This window comes from Vulpes lagopus, chromosome 15, assembly GCF_018345385.1.
Source record: "Vulpes lagopus strain Blue_001 chromosome 15, ASM1834538v1, whole genome shotgun sequence".
NCBI lineage: Eukaryota > Metazoa > Chordata > Mammalia > Carnivora > Canidae > Vulpes > Vulpes lagopus.
The window spans coordinates 29,517,121-29,542,456 of NC_054838.1; the positions used below are offsets into that span (position 1 = coordinate 29,517,121).

Here is a 25,336-nt window from a genome sequence, read left to right on the forward strand (position 1 = left end):
CCCTCATTTACAGGTGAGGGATGTGATCTCTGGAGCCGGGTGGGGATCCCCTCTATCACACGTCAAGGCTAGGGCACTGACTTTGTGGGACGAATCACAGGTCTGCTATGATACCCTGACACCACCTGGGGGCATCTAGTGACAAGATGGCTCAACAACTACTAGTGTCTCCTGGGTTCTCAGGCTATACTTGGCTGTAGAGCTTAGAAGCCGCCATTCTGTGACCTCCTAGCTTCATGTGGCTGTTGAGTCTTTCTGATACTCAGGGAGCATGAGCTCCCAGGCGGTAGCTCAGATCACCCAAGCCTGTGGGCAACCTGGCTGCTGAATACTGATGCTCTGGGCTGACCATCTCCCACAGGAACTCTGGCATATTTTCTGCTGGCTGACAAAGGTGCACATAAGAACAGAGCCCTGGCTATTCATAACACTATATGTAAGAGGAATGAATCCATTGGTTGTAGCAAAGGAGAAACAGGAGTGGTTGGCTAGTAGACATCATTTTGGAGGAACAAGGTCCTGCCTGGGACGTGACTTGGAAACACAAGGGACATGGACATGGAAAGTTGTGCAACATGCCCAGATAGGCCGCTCTCTGTGCTATGTAGCCAGAGGCTTGCTTCTAAGGAGAATTCTCAGGTTTGTGCTGTTAGAAAAACTTGAGGCAGCTCTGCTAAAGTGTGACTTCAGATAGAGTCTCTCAGTGTACAAGCCCATTCTGAGACTGCATGTCCTGTCTTCCTGTCAGAGCACAGGATGGGTTCTACTTTCACTGGGAAAAGGGAGACTTCTCTTGCTTCGCCCAGAAAGGGGGGCCAAGGATGGACCAAGATCAGAGCCACTTCCTGAGTTGGGGACAATGCTGGGCAGAGACACAGAAAGGGGCCTGCAGCAAGTCCACTCAGCAGGCTGAGTGTGAGATGTGGAGCAATAAGCAGGTAGTGTTAAAGGCAAAAGTCATACTAGGGGCAGGGCAGGGGGTCTGACAGGGGCATAGCCATGATGAAGTGGCTCCCCTGGGCAGCTGGATGTGGACGTCCATATGTTAGCAGGTAATAATGCTCAGGTTGCTGAGCAGAGCAGGGATGGAGCTCCAGAACCACAAGAGGCAGGGGTGAGAGCCTGGCAAGAGAAGGCAAGGCTTGAGTCCTTGGGTGGCAGGAGGACAAAATTGCTTACCTTAGGAACTGAGGCACAGAAAGTGAGGTTGGGATTCTGGGACAAGGTAGAAATCCATTTGTCAGAGCCGGCAAGCCACTGGTCAGACAACAGAGCAGTTGAAGGACAGAAGACTGAGCACCTAGGGCTGCTCTAAGCCTTCTCTTCAGGTTGGGGTTCGTTCTAGAAGCCTGCAGGTTGGACCTACAGGGCCCTGTAGGGGTAGGAGGAGGAGGTAGAGGCAGGGGAGGCACGTAGGCACATCTCTTTCTTTTGCTGGGACACTGTCCAGGGGTAGCATCTCTCCACATCACAGCCCCTCTCCATGGGGTTCACTTAAAGCCAACTCTTGACTCTTCCTTCCAGGATCAGACTGGCTAGACTCACTGCACAGGTGTTTAGTAAGGCCTGACCCTGAGCACTCCGCTGAGGCCAGTACTAGTAATGTGATGCTTGGCTTTCCAGTATTTTCACTTCCTACTGCTTGAAATTTATCAGGGTTGGGTAAGTCCCTGATTTAGAAGCCCTGGAATTACTGCTTGAGAGAGCCCTCACTCAGGACCCCATGTTCTCTAGGGCTTAGAAGAGTCCTGTTACTACTTTGCTAAGCCAAGAGCTTTCGCTGACTTCAAAGTTCTCTCTTCTACCACAAATAGCTGATGGTCTCAAGGTGCATTCACCTCCGCCTATCATGGTGCTGGGGCATCAGCATCAATTCTGTAACAGCACTAATGCTTCTGGCTAAGATTCTCATTTTTCTCCCAGTTCTCATAGTGGCACTGAAAACCATAAAAATATTAATGTCCTTGCTAACTCACTATAATGCTGACTCTTGCTATGAGTGACAAGGGCCACTAACATTTATTGAATGCGTACTGCCCTGACACATAAGCATTTTACATCTCATTTAATCCTCAGAAATCCCCATGAGGTATGGATTATTATCCTCAAATGGCAGATGGAAAAAGTGAGGCACAGAGTGAGACTTGTCCAAGATCACAACAGCAAGCAGGGGAGCTAGGATGCAAGCCTGGGCTCCCTGCTTCCGAGGCTGGTGCTCTAAAGCACTAAAGATCTACTGCACATTAGCTTTACATCACATCAGACAGAATTAGATAGAAAGTCAGGACCAGTTAGGGTCGTGGAGTTGTAGCAGCATCATGCTGTACAGGTTTCCAAACTGGAGCTGTGGAGATGGCCATATAAAGGACCAAGCCGGTAATGGGGGCTTGGCACATGGGCTATAGGGATGATTGGCTTGGCTTCAAATGATGGCCCTGCTGGGGCACATGGATGGTTCTGTCTGTCTGACTCCATTTCAGCTCAGGTCCTGCTCTCGGGGCAGTGGGACCAAGCCCTGCTCTGGGGCTCTGTGCTCAGTGGGGAGTCTGTTTCTGTTTCTTTTTCTCTCTCTCTCCCTCTGCCCCTCCTCCTGCTCATGCATTCTCTCTCTCTAAAATAAACAAATAAATCTTTAAAAAATATTTAAAAAAAAACCCCTGCTGGTTCTGCCACTTACAAGCCCTGTCACTTTGCCAGATTACTCAAGTTCCCTGTGCCTCAATTTCCCATTTGTAAAAGAAGGGTGATGAAGTCTCTAGGTCATATGGTTTAGGGGGAGACATAGAGGTGTTATTACTTATGAAACTCACAAAGCATTTCCAACAGTGCTGACATGTGGGACATCCTTGGTAAGTGGCAGGTGCTATTACTGAATGTGTGCTACATGCCAGCCATCAGGCTTTCAGGTATTTTATCTCATTTAATCTTCCAAACAGCCTGCACGGTGGGAGTTGGTAGCCTCACCTTACAGATGAGGACGTGGAGCCCCACTCACCCAAGGACCTGAACACAGGCCCTCTCCCCATACGCCCTGAGTGGTTCCCGATTTGGCGCAGCATCCTCGCTAATGCTTCCTGTGATGGGCAGCTAGGAACAAGCTCAAGCTACCAAGCAAACGGAGATCGTAATTTGGTTTTGAAATCAATAAAGGGATGATCAAGTGGCAGAGGAGGAGTTGTTAGCTGCTCATCAGGATGATGTGAGAAGTTGCTGGCTGCATCCTGAATTAAATTTACCTAGTTGCTTTATCATCATAAACATTCATTTCAATGTGGGGAGGGATTTTTAAAAAACCAACATGAATAATATATAATGGCTGACATTTTGGAGGAAGCAGGATCTTTACCTTCTTCCATCTTCCATCAGGGTAATTTATCATTGTCTTTCTCCCTGCCCCCTTTTCTTAAACTGATGGGGTAGCCTGTCAGCTCAGCTTGTTCTGAAACGCAGGAGTATAATTCAATAATAAATTCACTCAGAGGCCAGCTGTCAGGAAGCTGATGTTTATTTGAGCTCCATTAGATGGTCTCTATTGCTCAGCCTCTCTGAGGGTTACTGAGGGCCGTGGAAGGCCTGGGGCCAGGGGATGAGGGTGGGATGGCCCACAAATGCCTTTCTGTAACTGCTTTGCCACTGATACCTGCATATGGCTTTCATATCTGCAGTGTGCTGCTAAAAGACTACAGTGCATACATGACCTTTTTTCCCTCCTTTCCATTATTTTTTTCCCCTTGGAAACCCTTGCTTTCAAGATTCCTGGAAACTTTGTGTCTTTATAAAGGATCTACAGGAAATTCTGAAGACTTTCATGGTATCAACGTTATTTCATTTCTCTTTATAGCCAGTTTTAAGTCCTAACTGAGATGAAAGACTGATCTGGTTAGTGAGCAGGCAAGAGCTGGGTCTTTCTCGGTCCCTGTCCCAAGCCACCTGTTTGGCTGCATAGTCCCCTGTGTTTTTCCTTCTCCTGCACTCCCCCTCTGCACACCAGGATCACACACCCTAAACTTCCTAAGGTCCTCTTGATTGCAAATGTTAGAGCATGGCTCTTGACTTTTGATTTGGAAAACAATATCACTGTAATTATGCTCCAACCACATTAAAATTCTCTCAATTCTCTGATTATCCTGGAATATCATGCCAGTTCCTCAGTCTAAAATGCATTTTTAAGTCTTGTTTAACTGACACCAACACTCAGCAACGGAGCTTACCCAGCGTGGGTGCAGGCACACACATACAACCAACCATGTTTCATGCAACACACATCGTTCTCACGGAGTTGCGGATACTTTGCATTCCATTGTACCCCATTTCATTTAAATTTACTTCTTTTTAAAAAATAGTTTCGACTTGCTACATTGATTGCATGATGCACTAATGGGTTGTTGTGACCAGAAGTGGGATAAACAATGTTTTAACGGCCCACTATCCTCACTGAAATCTTTGTCTCAGGCCAAAGGCCATGTCCCGTCCGAAGTCTTCATTCAGTAATCCATTCGTTGGTTTGCTCGTTCATTTTCAAAACCAGACATATACTGTTTCCTACTCTGGGACAGGCCTGTGCTGGGTGCTGGAGACACAAAGATGTGCCAGAGGCAGCCCCTGAGGTCTGCAGTGGGAGTGATGGCCATGCTTTTGAACTCTTGGGACACTTTGTCTCTTCCCCTCCTCAGACACTCTGCACTGGATGATTGGTTGACTTGTGCGGCTTGGTCTGTGCCAACCTCTCTGCTTTGCACTAAGGGTTCAATAACTAACAAAGGATGGGACACACAGAGGGCCCTCGAGGTAAGGGGGTACAGATGCCTAGCTTCTCGCAGGCCTTGCACAGAGCAGTATTTACCAAATGGAGCTTGTGTGGTGTGGCAGTTCTGTCCCCCTCAGAGACGGCCCAGTCTTCCCCTCTCTATAGGATCTGACTCTCTCCACAGCATATGACCCTCTGCCTCCTTTGGGATGAATCCTCTGGTCACCATCCCCCTCCATTTCTTAAAGTCCCCCGACTCCTCAAGTTTTTTCTCTTTGGGCTCAGTGTGTCTCATCAGCTGACTTTCATAGCAATCTGTCCACACTCAACTTTCTTGTCTGAGTGAGTTGATCAGCTATTAGGCTTATGGGCTCCAGAAAGACTTGACAACATCACATTTCTCTCACCCATACAGTGTCCTCAAACATACTCTGAATGGATATTCAAATAACTTGGGGGTGGTTCTTTTGTCAGAACCTCTTCCTAAGATCAGCTAACCTGTCTGGCACTGGCAATCTACAACTCTTTGCTGAATATGTCTGTCTGTCCTACGTCCAGCCTGTCCTTCCCAAGAGAAGAGGTGCAACCAAAATTGTATCATAGGGACAGAGCTGCCTTGAATGTTCTCTGAGGAGGAGATGTCTCATGTTTCCCTCTCTTTCCCAACTCTCTGGTCCCAAGCTTCATAGTCTGGGTCCTGTCATGTGTCCTCCTTTAATGGATGGTCATTGCCATCTTTGGGGGGATCCTTCTGGCACCTACAGACCTGAGCAGCCACCTTCCATCTCACTCAGAGGGTGCCATACATTGTATCTTCCCCATGACTTCAGGTGAGGAACAGGCGTTCCACTGAGCAGATGGGGTCTAGGCCTCCAGGCTGGGAAAGAAAGACAGTGTTCAAGCCACCTAACCTGGTGATGGTGGATCTCCTGCTTGCTCTGTCCCCTCCTACTTTAGACCTGTGTTAGATCAGCAGACGTCATTCATATCTCTGTTGCTTACATGGCGTTGAGGACAGCAGGAGCAGAATGTCAGACAGAGCTACCGTATTCACTGAACCTGTATGAAACACCTGCTCTGGGTCAGGCATCGGGCTGGGTACTGGGGATACAGATGAGCCATACAGGGTGCCCCAGGGAGGCCTTCTTTACTCCAAGTCCTTCTGGCAGTCCTGCTTCAGTTTGGAGCGAAGCTCTGTGCTTTCCTCCAAGGAGTCCAGCCCAGCCTAGAGCCTATTATGCCTGGCTGGGCTCTCACGTGCTGAAGTGCTGCTGCTCATCCTTCTCCGAGGGCCACCCCTGCTCCAGGACCTCTGGTGCCAGCTGGGGCGCTGCACAGAAGCGCAAGGAACTCCCCATATAACTCCTGGTGTCCTCTGTGGATCTGAAGAACCTCCTGCTTCTTCATCTCAGACATGGGGTCAGGTCTCTGAAGAAAGATGTCCCGGGGAGAGCCCTGGGCACCAAAGACTGGCTTGCTTGCCTCCCTCACAGAGGGGCGCTCCAGTCAGCCCACACTGGGTTTGAGATCTTGTCCCTCCCGTGGTGCCAGCATGCTCACATGTGAGCCTCACTGAGTCAGACCCAGAGCTGGGGGCCTTCGGCATGAAGCACCGGCACCTCTGGGGCTGCCTGTCCTCACTGGGCTCAGGAATGCTGCTGGATCTCTGGATGCCAGCTTGCATCATGAAGCCCATCAAATGGACTCCTATGCAGACTCTAAAAGCTGTGCCACAGCATATAGGGTGCAGGAGAATGGGTGGTTTCTGTCAGGCACAGGCCTTGCTACTGCTCCACACAGTCATCAAGTTGGGTCTGGCTGCCCATCAGAAACCCCACTCTCTGGAGGAGTGCCACTGGATTCCTCCCTAAAAGGAACCCAGGCTGGCAGCTGGCTGGCTGGTGGAATGCTGCTTTTTCCTTTCTCCAGATAGGAATTCAATGGGCAAACCTTGTTCCTCTCTGGGTGGCTGCAGGACTTCCCTGGAGGATAGGTTACTATTAAGTTGCACTTCCAATTAAAAAAGAGTTAGAAGCTCTTTATAACAATATCACCATTACCATCACCACCACCTCCATCATCATCATCTTCTCCATCATCATCATCATCATCATCATCATCATCAAAGAATTAGCAAGCATTTTTTTTATGTGGCCAGAATGAGGTGATAACTTTATGTACTTTCTGTTTTTTTTTTTTTCCATTTAATTCTTATGGCAACTCTGCAAAGTAGACATTATTACCTGCTCTTACAGGTGAGGAAATTGGAGCTCAGACAGGTTAAGGAACTTTCCTAAAGTCATACAGATAGAAAGTACATAAAGTACTGCAAAGTGGATGCAGAAGATTTTAAATCCAGTTGCCTGAGATGAATGGATAAAGAAGATGTGGTATATTTATACAATGGAATACTACTCAGCCATCAAAAAAAGAAATCTTGCCATTTGCAATGACATGGATGGAACTACAGTGTATTATGCTAAGCAAAATAAGTCAGCCAGAGAAAGACAAATACCATATGATCTCACTCTTATGTGGAATTTACTAAGCAAAAACAGAGGGATCATAAGGAAGGGAGGGAAAAATAAAACAAGATGAAATTAGAAAAGGAGACAAACTGTAAGAGACTCTTAATCATAGGAAAGAAACAAGGTCACTGGAAGTGGGGTGGGTGGAGGGATGGGGTAACTGGGTGATGGACATTAAGGAGGACACGTGATGGAATGAGCACTGGGTATTACATAAGACTAACGAATCACTGACCTCTACCTCTGAAACCAATAATACATTATATGATAATTTATTGAATAAAATAAAATGAATCCAGTTGTCTGATTCCAAAACTTGTGTTATTTTCAGCAGGCCATGGTGCTGCCATAAAAGCTACCATTTACTGACCACTTGGTGCCACCTAAGTACCAAGCCTTGTGCTAGGTGCTTGATTTCAGTTAATCCATTCAATGACATTCATGAAATAGTCACCATTTCTGCCTATTGGTACCTGGAGGCCCACACAGAAAGATTAAATCACTTCCTCAGAGGCCACACAGAGCTGGTGGGAGGGAAAGCCAAGAATCAAACTCTGGACACTTCCCATGAAGCCACTTTCCTTCAGCTGAGAGGAAGGAAGGCAACAACCCAAACTTGGTAACGGATTCTACTTTATCCCAACTATGCAAATAAGCACTGGTTTGCAGACCCAGATCAAGATAACGCAGTCCCCATGGATTGTCCAATGAGAAAAGCATTTGATGGCTCATGTTTCCAGGTTTCTGGTCACTTGGGCTTGTTTTACATAAAAATCTGTGTGGGGATACTCAGTAGTGATAGACAGCCATTTCCTCTGAATCTTGATGAGTGAGGAACAGGGACATAATGATTCGGGTGCATATGAGGTAAAAGGAATTTTTTACTGTAACATTTAGAAGCTTCTATTATCCATTTATTTGTAGAGTGAATGCCATATTCCAGGCCCTGCCCTCCGTGTGATAGGTTTGGAAAGACGAATGGTCTCTGCTTTCAAAGCATCTGTAGTTTAACCCAAGTTGACAGATACATAAACAATGATCTGGGAGCCAACTTCTCCTCCTGGCTCTGCTACTCATCTGTAATATGATTTTTAGCAGATGATTTAACCTCCCTGGACTCTGAATCCTCAGTATAAAATTAAGTAAAATAGATAAAGTATCCATTCATCCTTCTCCTTCCATTCCTCCCTCCTACCTACCTGCCTTCCTTCTTTCCCACCATTTCTTCATTGTTCAAGGCAATATGTATGCATATTTGTTTTGAGCATCTACTAAGGGCTAAAATGAGTAAGATGTGGTCCTCTCCTGGAAGAATCAGTTTAGAAGGTTGACAGACATTTATATTATATTTGTTATATTAAGCTACATGACCAGAGCCACATATCCAGTAGTGACAGAGCCAGGATCACAAATACAAGTTGGCCTGACTCTGAGGCCTACCTACACTTTTCCCCTCCATGGAGAGGTCCATTTCTCCCAGTACAAGTTTCTCAAATTGCCTCCTTATGCAAGTCAGGCCTGCTGGAGAAACAGTACCAAAACCCCTACGGGTTTTGGGTCCTATGGTGATCTGAGGCATGCAAGCAGCAGGCTCAGTGGGTCACCAGATGTGCAGGTGATGTGGTCTCTGCTGGCACTGATCAGAATGGCACAGTAAGGGCACTCCTTAGGCAGAACAGCCACCGGCGGCCAACCAGCTGCAGCCCTCATCGGATCCTATAATGGGTCCCGTAAAGAAAAGCTGGGCAAGGAATATTCCCCTTGGTGGGAATAATACTCATATCTCCAGTTGATTACAAGAATGCATGGGCCACGAGCACACATACAAAGTCACACAATTGAATAGAAGAACAGGAAGCTTCCTACCCAGAGACGAAAGCAGCAATTCTGACCAAGATAAATGAACAGGTTTTTCCTCTCTAGTTCTGCTCCTGGCTCTGCCACTTGATTAGCCTGTGAATTGGGGAAGGTCATTTAACCTCTGAGGTTCTCAAGGTAAGTTGAAAGATCTGGATTACAATGCACTTTTTTCCTCTAAGAAGGTCAAAGTTTGAAGGCTCCTGCCCACTCCTGTTAGGCCCCTCCTGCTGGGCTCAGAGCACTGCCCCCCTTTGCTTCCCTTGTCCTGTCCTTGCTCCCTGTGGGGAGGGCTGGGGCAGCAGGAGGCATGTGCCCTGGACCCCACAGTCCTGTGGTGTGAAGCCCATGACCCAGGCTCCATCTTGTCCCAACAGTGAGGCATCCTCCCTGGATTCCCAGTTGTGCTCTGGAGATGACAACACTGTCTCCCAGGGTGGCTCCGTGTGATTTCTTCTCGGGTCCCTGCTCTTCCTCCCTCACACATTCTCCTTGAGCAAACTGCTGGGTGCTCCTGCCTGTCTGTTGATGGCTCCCAAATCAACACCTTTAACCTCTGTGTGAGCTTAGAGAATTGCTTATGAACTACAAGATCTCTTGGGTGCTTCCTACCACCTGGCTGCGGTGTGTCCCTGCCCTTACTGTGCAGGGTGGAGGTCATCACCTTGCTCCCAAGTGCTGCTGCTCTCAGGTTCCCAATCTGATGAAGGCAATGCCATCTCCCAAGGCATCTGAGCGAGAGACTCTCCTGCATTCTTCAGGCCCAAATGATGACTAAGCCCTGCCAATCTCCTCCTTTAAACAGAACTTGAGGATGGCTTTCACCCTTCCCACCCATCGCCATCGCCATTGCCATCGCCACAATTCTGCTGTCCCCGCAGGGCAAGAACTCTCTGCTACAGAAGTCATGGACACAGAAGGGACACAGCCTGTAACTACTCAGCTGAACTGTGCTGATTTATAGAGAAAGCTCTGCATATAAGAGGCATCACTACACTGGAAGACATTCAAAAGAAATCATAAATCGGGCGCTGGGGTGGCTCAGTGGTTGAGGGTCTGCCTTTGGCTCAGGTTGTGATCCCGGGGTCCTGGGATTGAGTCCTGCACGGGGCTCCTTGCTGGGAGCCTGCTTTTCCCTCTCCCTGTGTCTCTGCCTTTCTCTATGTCTCTCATGAATAAATAAATAAATAAAATCTCAAAAAAAATCATTAGAAGTAGCTCCTTCTTGGATATTACGTCTAGTTCACAGAGCCTGGTCTGGGGAGCAGAAAAGAGAGGGTTGCCTTTTGCTGGCTCCCGTCCCCTGTCAGGCCCTAGTCTTTGCACAATCTGCTCCTTCTGCCTGAAACACCATCCCCTCCCTGGCAGAGCAAACCATTTCTAATCTTTAAGACTCAGTTCTTAAGTCATGGTTTCCTCCTACCCAGGAGCACCTCTTGGACATTCCCGGGGGATGGTTCTGGGTGCACAGTTCTGGTCTATCACACTGGTCTCTTTTTCATCCTCTTAGTGGACTGAGTGACCAATGACAGGGACTGTGTCCTGTTCAGTCTGTGATTCCAACACAGGACCTGGCACAGAATGGACCTCAGTGAAAAACTGTCGAGTGTGTGACAGATACACCTGTGCACTGGTGAAAGAATGCCCAGGAAGGTGGCCTGGAGTGCCAGCAGATGCGCTCCACCCCACACTGTCTTCTGGACATCAGCTCTGAGGGTAAACAGTGTTAAAGTGTTTCCGCTCATCTGGAGACCGCAGAATCAGTAATATCTGACTGCAAAGAGGGTATTGATCCAAGATTCCCCTCAGACCTTTGATTTCTCACTCTCTCCATCTATCACCCAGCGGGAACAACAAAACTTTGCTCATTAAAATTCCAAATGCCTGGGATAGCAGTTTTCTAAGTGTGAGTACCCGAGGCTGCCTCTCTGCCTCCCGTGACATTCCATCAAGAGCCTTCGATGCCTGCCCTTCTGGCTTCCTCCCACTCACGCTCCCTGAAATGTGGCCCTAGAGGTGATTCCGTTCTCCTGCAGAGAGCATGGCTGGAGCTGGGGCCCAGCGGACTCACCCTCCATCAAAGGGGTTCTCCCCGGGAATGATGTGTGTGCTGTCCTTGCCCACAAGGAACTTGATGCGGTCGTAGAAGGAGTGCAGGTTCTGCTGGGACACAGGGGCCTGTGTCTCCTGGATGATGTCCAGAGGGTCAGGGGAGCCCAGGCACAGCGGGTTGACATGACAGAGGGGCTGGAGGCAGCAGTCAGGGTCCATGCAGTCCATCAAACCATCTGTAGGGGTGACAGAGCACGAAGTTCATACCAGTATGTTCCACCAGCCGTGTTTGTCCGCAATGCCTTTGTTCACTTCTCTATTTTCCACTCACTGAAAAACTCTATTAAGAACCTGACATAAGCCACGGCCTTTGCTGGGAGATCCAGGTGCTTCAGATCTGCTGCCAACCCACTGGTCTAGTAGGAGAGATGGACAAGCAAGTGTACAGAGTGATAGAAATCTGCACGGGGCTCCTTGAAATAGTGATAGAAGTGATAGAAATCCTGCACGGGGCAGTTTTTTTCTGAGAGTTTGTGGAAATTATATGAGGGCCCAGGGATGGGAGAGCATATTGAATGTCTGAGCTGCTAAACTCAACTCAGAAAAGTGAGGCGCAAGTGCAAGAAGAGACTGTCGATGCTGGTAGGAGCAGAAGTGCCAGGAACGTGGGCCAGCATAGGGGGTTTGCATCTCACCCTCCGGACAGTGGGAGCTCCTGGAAGGTTTAAAGCAGGGGTGATATCATCTGATCTGAATCATTGAAAGAACCTCCCTTGTTGCCAGGACAGGGGACTGAAGCTGGCCCAAAGTGGAAGCTGGGGACCCCACAATGGCAAGGGCATTTGTGAGGTTGCACGGGGCATAAATAATGGTTGCTGAGATCAGAGCAGGAACAGAAATAGGAATGTTTAAGGGTTAAGAACAATAAGAGCTGGTGACTGACTGGCTTTAGGGGTGAGGAAGAGGCCCCATGACTGCCAGCATCGCTGCCAGCTGCCATGTCCATACAGGAAGACCCAGCTCTGCTTTCTGTGAGATGGGGTCTCTGATTGCCATGCCACTAGCAGGGAATTCTCTTTACCTCATGGATGAATTTTTTTTCAGGACTGAAAATTATAGGACTGCTTCCAGCTTCCCAAAGTACAAAGAAAGAAATTCTATCAGACCATAGATTTTTGGTTGCGTGAGGGCTTTTACAGGCACCCAATAGCATAGCTTAAAATGGATAACAAACCCAGGGATTAGAGGATACTGCCTCACGTGGGGAAAAGAAAAGCCCAGGGTCACAATCTGTGCTTTGTTGGCAGAGAAAAGTCTAAGGACACCTGTTCCTCTGGGTTCAAATTCTGCCTTTCTTGCTTAAAAGCTGTGTGACTTTGGGCAAGCCTTCCCACCATCCTGAAGACCTATATCCTGTTCTGGTCACCTCTGCTGTATCCCCAGCACTTAGTTACAAATGTTTAAAACATGACCGTTAAGTAAATACATGGATGAGAATTGAACGAATTAACAAATGAGACAGATGATGAAACCAAATGACGATCCATAAAAGCCAGAAAACCACTATCTTCATTCGATTTAATTCAACAGTGTGAGCATCATGAAGCTCAGATTGAAGTTCAGGTCCCAGACCTGGCCCTAAGAATGTCCCTGGATGAATGCCTGCATTTACCCTCCGAGCCCCAGGCTCCTCATCATTGACGTACTTCCCTCACTTCTGTCTCCCTCGGTTTATAATACAGATGCTGCCACCAGAGCACTGCACATGCACTGGCTAGGTTCGGTGCTCCATCCACGCAGGCAGCACCTTCAAGCCCCTTAGCCCTAGCCTCAGAGGTGTTGTGGCCTCAGGTAAGTTACTTGACCTCCCTGAAATCCAGTTTTCTTCTTAGGTAAATCAGGGACAAAAATCCTTCATCTTTCTCGTCCACTTCGGCATGGTAGTCAAGACTTTATGGCTTCCTTGAGGGCAGCAGAGCAGAAATAGCCTGGATTCCAGAACCCAGATTGGGGTCAAATCTTGGATCTGAAACTTACTAGAGTGTGACCTTGGGCAAGTCACTTAAACTCTCTGGCCTCCATTTCCCACATGTCTTACAAGGGGATTATAAAAGTGTCACATAAATGTTACATAAACACAAAACCTACGTCCTCGAATCCAGCAGAGTAAGGGACACATAGTACGTACTTACTAAGGGGTAGTTCCCCTTCCTGAGTCTACATACAGCTTCCTTCCAAAGTGAAGGACCATTGGTGCTTTGTCTGCTCACCTCCTGGATTCATCTTAAGATGTGGAGGAAAGGCATCCTCTGACCAGCACTGTCCTGGGTCCTAGCTTGTGGCTCCTGTCCCAGCTCCCAGATACACCCACTCATTGCCTAGCCAAGCACCTGTCTTCTGCTGCGGATGGCAGGCTCCATCACACATTCTCGTGCTGCCCCTGTCAGACATTGCTTAAACACATAATTACAGCCCGGGCTGTGGGTTATTTGCATTCTGCTATTGATGTTAGCATGACAGATTCAGCAGCCGCATCCATAACTCTGCAGAAATGCTCCATTATTCAATCCCAGCGAGCAGGGACGTTGACCATTAAATCAGCTAGCACAATTGAAGGGCTGTGAAAAGTCATGGCTAATTTGAAATTTTATTAGCTATTGCCTGCTCTTGTTTACCACCGAAGCAGACCCTGGAAGCCAGTCTTTTACCTCTTTATAAACACTCTGCTCTGTGGCATCTTGGAAGAACTGCTTCCTGTTCTCTAGTCCTGGGGGGAAGGTTAGCCAGGAATTATTGTTATTATTAATGATATTATATTAAACAATGATGATGATGATGATCACAGGCATCGTGCTAAATGTTTGACAAGGAATGCTTTCAAGAAATGTGTCATTGAATCTTCCCAGCTCTGTGAAGCCACTGTTGTCACCATTACCCTCATTTTATTAAAAACAAACAAAACACTATTAATTTGTGTGTGTGTGTGTGTGTGTGAGAGAGAGAGAGAGAGAGAGAGAGAGAGAGATCTATCTCAGACTCCCCGCTGAGCAAAGAGCCTGATACAGGGCTCTATGATCTCACGATCCTGAGATCATGACCTGAGCCAAAATTAAGAGTCAGATGCTCAACTGATGAGCTGCCCAGCCATGTCACCACCCTCATTTTAGAGAGAAGGAACCAGAGGCTCAAAGTGGTGGAGTAACTTGGTCAAATTCCTGTAGTGAGAGAAGGTGCAGACTTGGAATCTGAGCCCAGTTCTTTCTGAAGTATAAAAGGTTCTCTAAGTCCTGAAGAGACCTTTGGGAACTATTTCTTAAGTGGAAAACATGAATTTATGAGTTTTGCTGAATACCACTCTTCGGTGCCCTTCCGGCTCCTTGGGTGACCTCCATCACAGCACTCATTCCCCCTCCCCACACTCTAATTTTGATTTTCTTTGTCTCCTTCCCCAGACATTGAGTTCCTGGAGATGAGGGCTGTGGGACTCATTTCAGTATCCCTGTGCCTCTTGCTCTAGCTTCTGGCTTTATCTTTGCTTCTGGAATCAGACTTCCCCACATTCCTGTTTTCTTTCCTTTTTAAAAACAAGAAAGGCAATAAATTTTTAAAAAGAAATTGTTGTTTCTTGTGATCAGAGGCCCTTTGTGATCTAATTGGACATTCTACTGGAAATGAAAGTCTCAGTAAGGGCTCTGAGCTTCAATTTGGCTCATCTGTAAAAGGCACAATCAGACATACCTCACAGGTAGGCTGGGGGATTAAGTGAGATCATGGATATGGAGCACTTGGCATGATGACCAGCACGTAAGTATGTGCTTGGTAAACAAGAGCCCCTGTCAGCTCCTTGGCTGGGTGCTTCCCTTGGACAGGTATCCTCACAATGGACCTGCCTTGGCTCCCTCCCATCGCACATTCCAGGGCTGCCCTTTCTGGATGTACTTTGGCTTTGAAGAACTGAATTAGATGAAGATGGCTGGAAAGACACACTTGTCAGTTATGGACGTGGCGACTCAGGGGACTTGAAGATTGGGGTTCTCTGAAATGGAGCCACATCCCACAAGCAGGGTTTTCATGAGAGACCCGGGACTGGAATGGCTCACTGCTATGCTTCACAGGACAGTGACAATGCCAGGTCAAGGGTTCCGTCTGCCTATGCCTTTCTGGGTGGACACTCCCTAATCCTTCACTCAGCAAATATTTGCAAAGTAGTAAATGTGAGCTAAACCTTTGCTAATAGAGATGATCATTGTCAAATGAAGCACCTATTTCAAAAGCAAGTAGTGCCCACAAAATTCTTATCAAGGGTTCAGTTTACAAGACAAGCTTTTGTCCTTCCATTTTCAAATGCAGCATATGGCAGCCCGATAAGGGCATGCGGCTGCCCTGCAGTAAGAGAGACTCTTCTACACTTTTGTTTCCTTAGGTATAGATGACAGAGTTTAGAAGACTCTGGTTAAGAGAAAAAAAGTATGCTTTGAGGACAATCAAATTTTGGGATAGACCAGAAATGCATCAATGTATAGTTTTCATGATTGTCCAGTGGGGCTAGTTTGGAAACATTTACATTTTCCAAGGATTTCATGTCTTACTTAATTGTATATTCCACACAAGCTGGCTGACTTACCAAATGTCCATATTTTATTTCTATGCTATTATACCCTTATTACAGCAAATAGTGCCTGTCCTGCTGGTGGGTGTCAGGTAACCTTGAGGACCAGGGAATGGGGCACAAGAGAGAAAAACATCCAGGCTAGGATCCTGAAGAGCCATCTGCTTCCCTGGCTCTGTCACTTTCTCGCCATGAGACCTGGGGCACATGCCTTCCTATGTCTGAGACCTCATTTATTCACGTGCACCCAGGAGAATGTGCCCTGCCAGTCTCTCAGGATCGCTGACGGCTTCCTGGGTTGTGCAGAATAAGTGAGTCCTTCAGTGAGGTTCTGGTGTCCCCCTCGTGCCCGTGGCTGTTCCCTGGAGTACCCCCTGCAGACAGGTGACATGGCACAGGGATGGCTGAGGTCTGCCATTAGTCACTGTCCTGAGTAGCTTTCTGCTCATTTTGTGATCTTAACAGCTGCCAGTGAGTGGTGGGACCCTGGGTGACTCATCTCTGTATCTGATGTTGGTGGCCCTCTCGGTCAGACAGCCCCCAGGGCTACCCTGCCTGGGGGCTACCCTGCCCCGGGGCCACCTCCTGGCCTTACTGTGCCTCAGGCCCATCTCTCCTGGTGGCCAGCTGGCTGAAACCCCTTCAGAGGGAAAGGTGGGCCCTAGGGTCCCACAGAAGGCTCAGCTAGCCTTCTCGTCTTTACAAATGAGGACGCTGGGGCTTGGGTTAAGTGACTTTACTCAATGTCACCCGGTTTGTGAAGTGAGGCAAAGTTCGGAATTTGGTATCTTACTTTTCTTCAAATCCAGCTGTTGGGACCATCCCACAGTCTACATCTTTCTCTGTCAATACTTTGGACATTCTAGTTCCTCCACTGGGCTAGGAATGGACTGGTTTATTTCTCTACCCCAAATGCAGAGCACAGTGCCCTGCACATGGTGAGCATCTCATTTGTTGAACGAATGAACAAAGGAAAGAATGATTATTTGAGGACCCCGAGGCAAACAGCTCAGTCACTTAGGCGGGACCATGGGGTGGGGTGGAGGCCATCCCCCCCTAGGAGGAGCTCATTTCTCTCCTTAGAAAACAGGCACTGGGACAGGCTCGTCCCTTCGGTGTCCATCATGTGGACAGATAGGGAGAAGACAGTCACGCCTCTGCAGGATTCAGCCCTTGGCTCAGCCAGAGACAAGACAGTGCTGGGAAAGAAGGAAGAGATGGGGCTGTGGAAGCCAGAAGGTGGGAGCCCAGCTTGGGCTGCGGTATTGTCTGGAAGACAGAATGCTTAAGTGGGGGCTGGAGGGTGGACAGGAGCAAGCCAAAAGAACAGAGATGGGAGCAGGTCTGGCAAATTCAAGGGGAAATTCTTCGTGTTGTAGTTGTCTGCATGCTCCTTACGCTCACGGCCCCGTGGACAGCGTATAGCAAGTCCATCTATTTCTCCGTGGACTTAGCTGCTGCCCCTGCTCCACAGCCCAGCAGCCAACCTCATCTCACTCACGCCCGTAGTGTGGCCACAGAGCGGCTTATGGCAGGCGGTGAACAGCATCCAGGGAGGCCCTGGGGATGGGGGTGGGATGTCCCTCCACCTCTCTACACATCTGGGAGAAGTTTTTGTCATTTGCTATAATAAACTCTGTGCCTTCTTTGAAAAGGCTTGCAAAATCTCTATCTGCCCCTTGCAACACAGGATTTTTAAAGGTCAATTTCTCTCTTGTCTCTTATCACAAGAAATGTGGTTTAGAGAAAGTGGGAAGGGTGACTGAATTCTATGGCTTTATGTGAGCTCTCCACTCCAGCAATGGGAGATGGGGAGGAGGAGGGAGGGCGGACAGCTTTGTTCTCTGCTTTCCAGAAATTTCTCCTTCTAGATGGCATCTACCAATGATCTGTACTGCAATCCATGATCGTTTTTAATGGGATCAACAGCACCTGAAAAGATGATCGCACCTTGAAGCTGCTTACAAATTCTTCATCCAAAGGGGTCTGGTTGTTTTAAGATTCCAGGGGATTTTATATTCTGGCTTCTTTTTTTTTTTTTTTTTTTAAAGACCCATTCCATTCTAATCCTAACTCTCTTGCTGATCCATTGTGTGATGTTGGGCAAACGACTTCAGCTCACCAAACCTCAGTTTCCCTGCATGGAAATGTCTGCCTTGCAAGTCTGTTGTGAAGGGCTGGACATCGCGTCCACAGAATGTCCAGCACGGAGCCTGGCTCTGGGGAACGCTCTCTAACCTATGGCTCTTACTTTCCTTTATGTAAACTTGAATTATTTTCCTTCCAGCAATGAGCATGGAACAGTTTGGTATATGAATTTTAATCAAGAGATGAAAAAGATCAAAATACATTATTATATAGAGAAACACGTTCTAATTGTAAGTGAAATAACTAGAGTATAAAATTTCATAGAAAGTGTAATTCCAATTCTTAAAAATAATTATTTCTATATGGGTATATATATTTTTTAATAATAAATATCATGCTTTTGTGCATACAGGTAGAAAGGCACAGGAGAATGAGAACTGACATTTGCAGGTGGGGGACTGAAACTTAGAGAAGTTGAAGAGCCCACTCAGGGACATGTAGTCGGCAAACAAGAGAGCTGGGGTTTAAATCCCGGCCGTCTGGGTATAGATCGTGTACTTTTAATCGCTGTCCTGTGTTGCCTCTCAGGCACTTTGAATGCACCTGCAATCCTCACAGCGACCCTGCAAGGCAGGCATTATTATTCTCATTCCTTAGCCACTTCGTATCTTTGGGACCCAGTTTCACCATTTCAGAATGGGTATGAAATGAACATGTCCCATCAGAGGGTCCCTGCAACAGATGAGAAGACTCATATAGCACTTCATGACCATACTACATGAACCAGGCACATCCTCTTGTCAAGTGGGCAGGCACATAGAGGAGCTCACACCGTGTGGTGGGTTGGGGCCTTTCTGCTTGCTGGTCTCACGGGGTCCCTCACCAGCCACTGGTCTGGTGACATCGGGAGGCAAGTCAGGGTGAGGGGAGCCCTGACAGAGGATCAGCAGACTGGGAGTCACTGAGTCACATTCAGAGTCTGTCTTCTGTTTTTAAATCTACACAACAACCACAAATGAAAACAAAAACAAGCCAATAATGCTAAACCCAACTCAGTCATACTCTTAGCCCCCCCACCCTGTTTTTTTTGGTTTCATAGTTTAAAAATACTGTGACAGCATTCTTAATGAAGCTTGAAATTCAAGTTTTATTTAGAAAGGACTGCTTTAAGCCTAGCAAAGTGGGAAAGAAGAGAACCCAGCCGTTCTCAGGTAACTTGAAGAGCCACGGTTGGGTTTACAATGGAGCCATATGTCTGAGGTCCGTGCACACTGAAAAGCTCTAGTGTGGCCAGACCTCCCAGACCATGGCAGTTTCTGCCACCCATCAGCTGTGTGACTTGGGTAAAGTACTTCCACTCACGAAGCCCCAGTTTCCTCATTATACAGAAATAGTAAGAGGATAATAATACCACATCCAACGGGCGCTGTTAGGTGAATGCACAGTTGTTTTGCAAACTGTAAAATGACATGCAAATTATCATTCTCGGCCTCCAGTCAGCTTTGGGAGCTGTGGTAGCCCCATTTAAATTCGAGTAAGTACTCACACTGCCTTTCTAGGATGAGGATGAATCCCTGTAAGGTCTCAGAGCTCTAGGGTCAAGGGTCCAAGTCCAGGCCTTGAGCCCTAGTCCAGGGTCAAGGGTCTTGGGTCCTAGTCCAGACCATGTTACTGACTTTCTGTGTGATGCTGACATGTGTGCTATGACATCCCCTTTCTGGAATCCAGTCTCTCTGCCTACAAGATGCGGGGGAGTTGTTTAGAAGGAGGGAGCTGGAGTCTCTGTGCTGTGACTCTTACAGTCCTGTTACTCGACATTGAACTTGGCTAATCCTTTCTCCAAGCTCCGGAGTCACATCAGCCAAGAACAATCGCTCTGCTAGGCTCTACCACTTTCTGCTCCACCCTGACTTATTCATCATGGCTGAAAGAAAGGCATTTATTCCATTCTGCCTCCACTAGATTTAGTTGTTAGGATAGCAATTTCTTCCAAATGACTGTGGGCTTCCTAAGGGAGAAAGACTGGGCCATGCTCACTGATTCTTTATATCCCCTCAGAAGGGAACATGGTGCCTTGCAGACAGTAGGAGCCCAGTAAATGTGTGCTTGACTGAACGGCAAATAGCCCAGTGCTAAATACAGCTCACTCTTGTGATGCCTGGTACAGCTTGCCCCATTTCTCCCTCCATGAAAACTGTCCCCATTTGGCCAAGACTCAGAGTAAGAGGCCAGTGAGGATAGCCTTGTCCCCTCTAGCGCGTGGGGACTCCCTACAGTTGTTTCATCTCTATTACTCTACGAAGCAGGGATCTTGTGCACCATCTCCTTGGCTCCCCCGGTGGGTGGAGAGTCCATCGAACTGAGAGGACTGTGGGTGAGATGTTTCCTCATTTCACAGTTAAGAACCCAAGGCTCTCTCAAATCTGGTCTCCACAGCTAGTTGTCTTCCCAACCATGATGACCCATGGATGTCTTCTTGGCTAGACTGGAAGCTTCATAGGACAGGGACCACATCACAGTTCCCAGGAGGGTACTGAGGCATTTGATAGTGTCAGTTGAATGAGTGGCTGCCCCTTCACCACAGCAATTATCCCACTGCAGTGCAATTGCAGGCTGCTTATCTCTCCCGCCAGACTGTGAACTGCACAAGGTCAGGGACTGTGTCTTATTTGTCTCTGAAGCCCCAGGATGCAGTACAGGGCCTGATGCAGAGCAGACGTTCATTTAATGTTTGTTGAGTGAGTCAACAAACTCCGGTTACAACGCTATCATATGGCTTTGCTAAGAGATGTAAAAGCTCGTTCCAGTCTATAACCTGTTCCATAAATGCAAGAGATATCATCTCCTGCAATTGAGGATTTTCTGATTGTTCTTTTCTAGTTCCTGCTGGTTCATCTTTCAGAGTGGCTGGAGGAGACTCCATTTCCCTGGGGTCTGGATCAACCTCGTTTCCTATGATAGGAAGCTCTTTCACCCACCCACGTTGTGAGGCTTTGGGCTCCTGTGTGCCCATGCACCATGTAAACACTGGTGAGTTCTAGCACTAGGAGAGCTGGCTGGTCAACAGGATACAGGATGCACACGTATTGTGTTACATGTGAGGGAACAGATGAATCTCATTTTATAACCTATTCTTGTATGTGTGCCCTTTCCCCACATTTCTCAAGGACACTCAGTTCCTTTGCTGCCCAGATGTTCAACAGCTGTTTGAGGGCTTGGGCCAAGACTTTGCGTTCTTGACAGGGGCATGACTTCATGGTGCCGCTCTGGTCTCTTTCCTTCTGATTACATGAAATTACCATTGCCCATTAGAATTGTGTCTACAGGCAAAGTGAAGGAGAAGGCTGAGAAGTGATGCAAGTAATTTAGGCTAACGTCTCTATCTTATGAAGAGGATATCCTATGAAGAGCAAATATTATCGCACTTTTTCTTGCCTGGAGACAGGGATGCTTGGTGTCCCTCCATGTCTTGCCCTGCCTTTGCCCATGGTGATCTCTCTGATCATAAAGCCCCTTTCTTTCCAGGAAATACCTGCCTACTCGAGCATCACCTTCTTGGTGAATGTGTCCCTGCTCCCACACCAAATAATATAACTCTGCAAGGCACTCACACTGTCCACTGGCACTTCACCTTGGGTTTTTCCTCCCCCATCTGAATTCCTGGAGTGCAGCGACAAGACTCTGTCATCTCCATGCCTGGCCTAGGACCTGGACCCAGAAGAGGAACTCTGGATATTTATGGAGCACAAGAATTAATGGACACTGGGCGATCCCTGGGTGGCTCAGCAGTTGAGCATCTGCCTTCAGCCTATGGCGTGATCCTGGAGTCCCAGGATCGGGTCCCACATCGGGCTCCCTGCATGGAACCTGCTTCTCCCTCTGCCTGTGTCTCTGCCTCTCTCTCTCTCTGTATCTCTCATGAATAAATAAACTCTTTAAACAAACAAAAAAGAAATAACGGTCTTGGTAAGTTTCAGGTTGATTAAGGGACATTTCAACCCTGCAAAGTCTCAAGAAGAGAACTTGGATCCACTGTCTCTGCCTGGGTACCAAGGTTCAACCCCTCAAGCTCCTTGTTGACAATGACTCCACTGGGCCCAGATCTGGATGCATGGGCTTGATCACCTCCTGGGTGCAGGCAGCAGGTGATGGACCAAAAGCCAGTTCAGACAAAGGTTGGTAGTCTGAAGTAGCCCTTTCTGGGCTGCTGGAGCCAACTGAAGGCAAATCAATTAGAATATGCACAATAAAGATGTGTGGCCTTTTAATCCATACAGTGCTCTGAGATTGCAGAGCCACTCTAAGGATAAAATTCCCAGAGGTTGGGGTGCTGAGAATGTGGCCTGCTGATTTTATATTCTGTGCCACATACTAGAAAGTCCCTGAGCATCCATGTGGAGTAGCTACATAAACACATTTGGACCAGGGCAGCTGTCAGGCCATTATTAAGAGAGGAAGGGTCGACTGTTTAAGTTTTTTTCATTTCTCTGTCTTTTTAGTCTCTCCTACTCACCCCCTGAGATCAGGAGAGTCAGGAAGAATCAGCCTATCTTCCAAGAGGGAAAGTAGAGCATATCGTGATTATATTCATCCAAGTAACACAATAGAAAAAGAGAAGGCTAATTCTAGGACTAATCTAAGGATTGGAACTATCCTCACAATCTAACTGTCCCATTTCACAAATAGGGAGTGTGAGGCCCAGAGACATCAAGCAACTTGCTTAGGGATACACAGGGGGTCAATGGGGATTTAGGGACTGGAACCCTGATCTCTTCTCTCTCAGCAAAGAAACATGCCACAAGTCCAGGTCTTTCTTCCTTAGGGTCTAGACAATGCAGCACTTGAAGAAACCCTATCAACTAAGACCAGTTCTGTTATAAACCCACAGGGACAGAGGGTGTGGGGACAAAGGTGGCTTAGTGATGGTTACTTCCTGAATCAGGGGAGAAGGGATCTCAGCTGAGGGTAACTCAATCTCCCTCCACTGAAGATGTGTCCTTTCTGCTATTTTCTGTAATACAAAACTAGACGGGCCTCTTCTTGTCCATTTCCAGTGAGGGGGATTTCATAACTTTGCCAGGCAAATCCTCCCACTATTGAATTGCTAGAAAATTCTTTCTTCCGTATGCCTTCTCCCCTCCACTAGCTGTCAGATGGCAATTAATTTCATTTACATTAGTTCATTTAAATTAATTAAGATGGAACAAAAAGAGACATGTACTCATTCCTTAGGCCACACCTGCATTTTTATGCCTCCCTGGCAGGCCTCGCTAACTGGACAGCTGGTGTGCTGCTGGCCTGTGGGCCCGGTGATGCCCACCCTCCACCCTGGGCCCCAACCCGACCCCCACTGGAGCCGCATGGAGTCCCCAGGTGCCGGAGCCCTACCTCCATCGTTGTCTTTGCTGTCACCACAGGCGGTTTCCATGGATGTGTCACAGCCGGCTCCCCTCCAGCCCAGCTGGCAGACGCAGTGCCACCCATTCAGGTCCAAGGTACATCTGCCATTACCATTGCACAACCCAGGGCAGCCCTCTGCAAGGCAAAGCACACAGCATCGAGGTCTGATCGTCTGCAGCCACCTGTGGTCACACACACTCACGCTCTTCCTGCCTGCTTGGAAAACATGCTCACATTTGCCGGCGCGTTGATGCCCTCAGCACCCAGAGAGGCCGGGATTGCTGAGAACTGCCACTCTGCCAAGGACATTCTGAGGTAGAAGGACTTGGCAAAGGCCGCACGTTAGGATGGCCAGGAAGGTGGTCCAGTTGGGAAGTGGTGGCGATAGGTCTGAAAGATGCACCTTCCACATCAAATATCCCCCGACCCCTTTCAAAAGTGATCAGGATTCCCAAGAGTGAGTCAGTGGATATGAGCCTGACAGAATGTAACTGAAGGAAACTTGGACTTGATCCTTCCTCCATGTTCACTCTTCTGTGTTTCTCCTGTTTCCGGGGGGTGTTTGGAACAGAGGAAGCCCCTCTCTGTTTACTCCTTATGTTCCTCTCAGCACTTCTGGGGCTTATCCTAGAAGGGCTATCCTGTTTTCAGCACTTGTTACTGGATCAAGTATTGCTGTACTGTTACTTGTACTGGACCCTAGGCTTTTCATTCATTTTGTCCTGTTTTCTCCTAAACAACTGTCTTTGCTTTGAGGAAGAGTCCTTGGGTCTTTTTCTGCCCATCTTATCTATAGTCACTGAGAAGAGGGTTCTGCACACAGAGGAACCCCGATGATTGCCATGAGAGAGACTAGCTAGGGCTGTCTGTGATTGCAAACACAGGGACAGGTGGGGCTGCCCTTCCCTGATTTTGCTCATCCGTACATCCGTGTGCCTGTCTGTCCTTTATCAAGCACCTTCTCTGGGCTAGCACTGGAGGTACAGAGAAGAATAAGACCTATTTCTTATTCTTGAGGAGCATGCAGCCAGTTACCTATCAAAGGAGACAGATTTGTAGGAGCCAAATATTTCACTGCTAAAAGCCCTCAGGGAGATGTACAAAATATGGTGGGAACCTGATACGGGAGTGGCCATCTGTCTGAGAAAACCTCGGGTGATTTCATCAAGAAGGTCAGGCGATGTTTAGATTCAGCCTTGGTTCTGCTTTGCCCATATCATAAGGTGGGGAGTTATTCTTACTAGTCAAGTAGATTTACAGGTTTTTTATTACCATCTTTTTAAACCCTTCTCTCTGAGTTCGTGGCTCAGAAATCTATGTCTGAGAATCTGTTGTTACATGGTTCACTTCAGCTTCTATTTGGCACTTGGTTTTCATTCAAATCTTCATTTTAACACCTGCCAACTCCTTCCTCAGAGCAGCTATCAAAGAACACCTTTCACTGGTCTGCCTTCTGTGTCTTCTCTCTGGTCCTGCTCAGTTTTGGGGAAGGGTATGGATGTGAAAGCCATCTATAAAACTTAATTTATTATTATGAGCAGCAAACTGCTACAAATATGGCTACAGAGTAAATTTTCTGCCATGAAATAACTGAAAATTGACCCATTATTCTTAAATGGGGCCAGTGTGAATGTAGCTGTCCAGTACAAGACATAGGCCAAGGTAGAGACTCACTGAATGACCCATCAATTAGAATATAAAACCTTAGTGTTTCAAGGGCTGTTGGTAGTTGACTTTTATTACAAAGTAAAAGGAAAGAACATGTTCATTTGTATCTGAGATGTTCAGACAGCAACCAATCAATCACTCTGGCTACCGTGTTGGTCATTCAAAGGAAGAAACATTTATTGACTGTGCACTCCAACCTAAGAGGGATCTTTCCAGAAGTTTAGAAGCAAATGTAGACTATGTGGTCTTTGCACAACAGAAGCCTGTTGGGAAAGGTGGGAAGCCACCAGCACAGCTACCCCACAAGTTACTGAGAAAGCAGTTGTAAAAGCGCAGGAGCAGTGCTGTGGCATGCAGGTGATCACCCAGGCATCCTGACCCAGCAGC

At 47.6% G+C, this 25,336-nt stretch overlaps 1 protein-coding gene across 2 annotated transcripts in view; it reads right to left on the minus strand.

Annotated features, from left to right (window-relative positions):
* Positions 1-25,336, minus strand: part of TENM4 (teneurin transmembrane protein 4) — a 731,611-nt gene that overhangs the window by 85,067 nt on the left and 621,208 nt on the right. For both annotated transcript variants that reach the window (XM_041730444.1, XM_041730443.1), the window contains 2 exons: positions 23,270-23,416; positions 11,204-11,420 (listed from right to left, as the gene is read on the minus strand). In XM_041730444.1, coding sequence (XP_041586378.1) covers positions 11,204-11,420; positions 23,270-23,416 — 364 coding nt within the window. The remainder of the gene's footprint in view (positions 1-11,203; positions 11,421-23,269; positions 23,417-25,336) is intronic.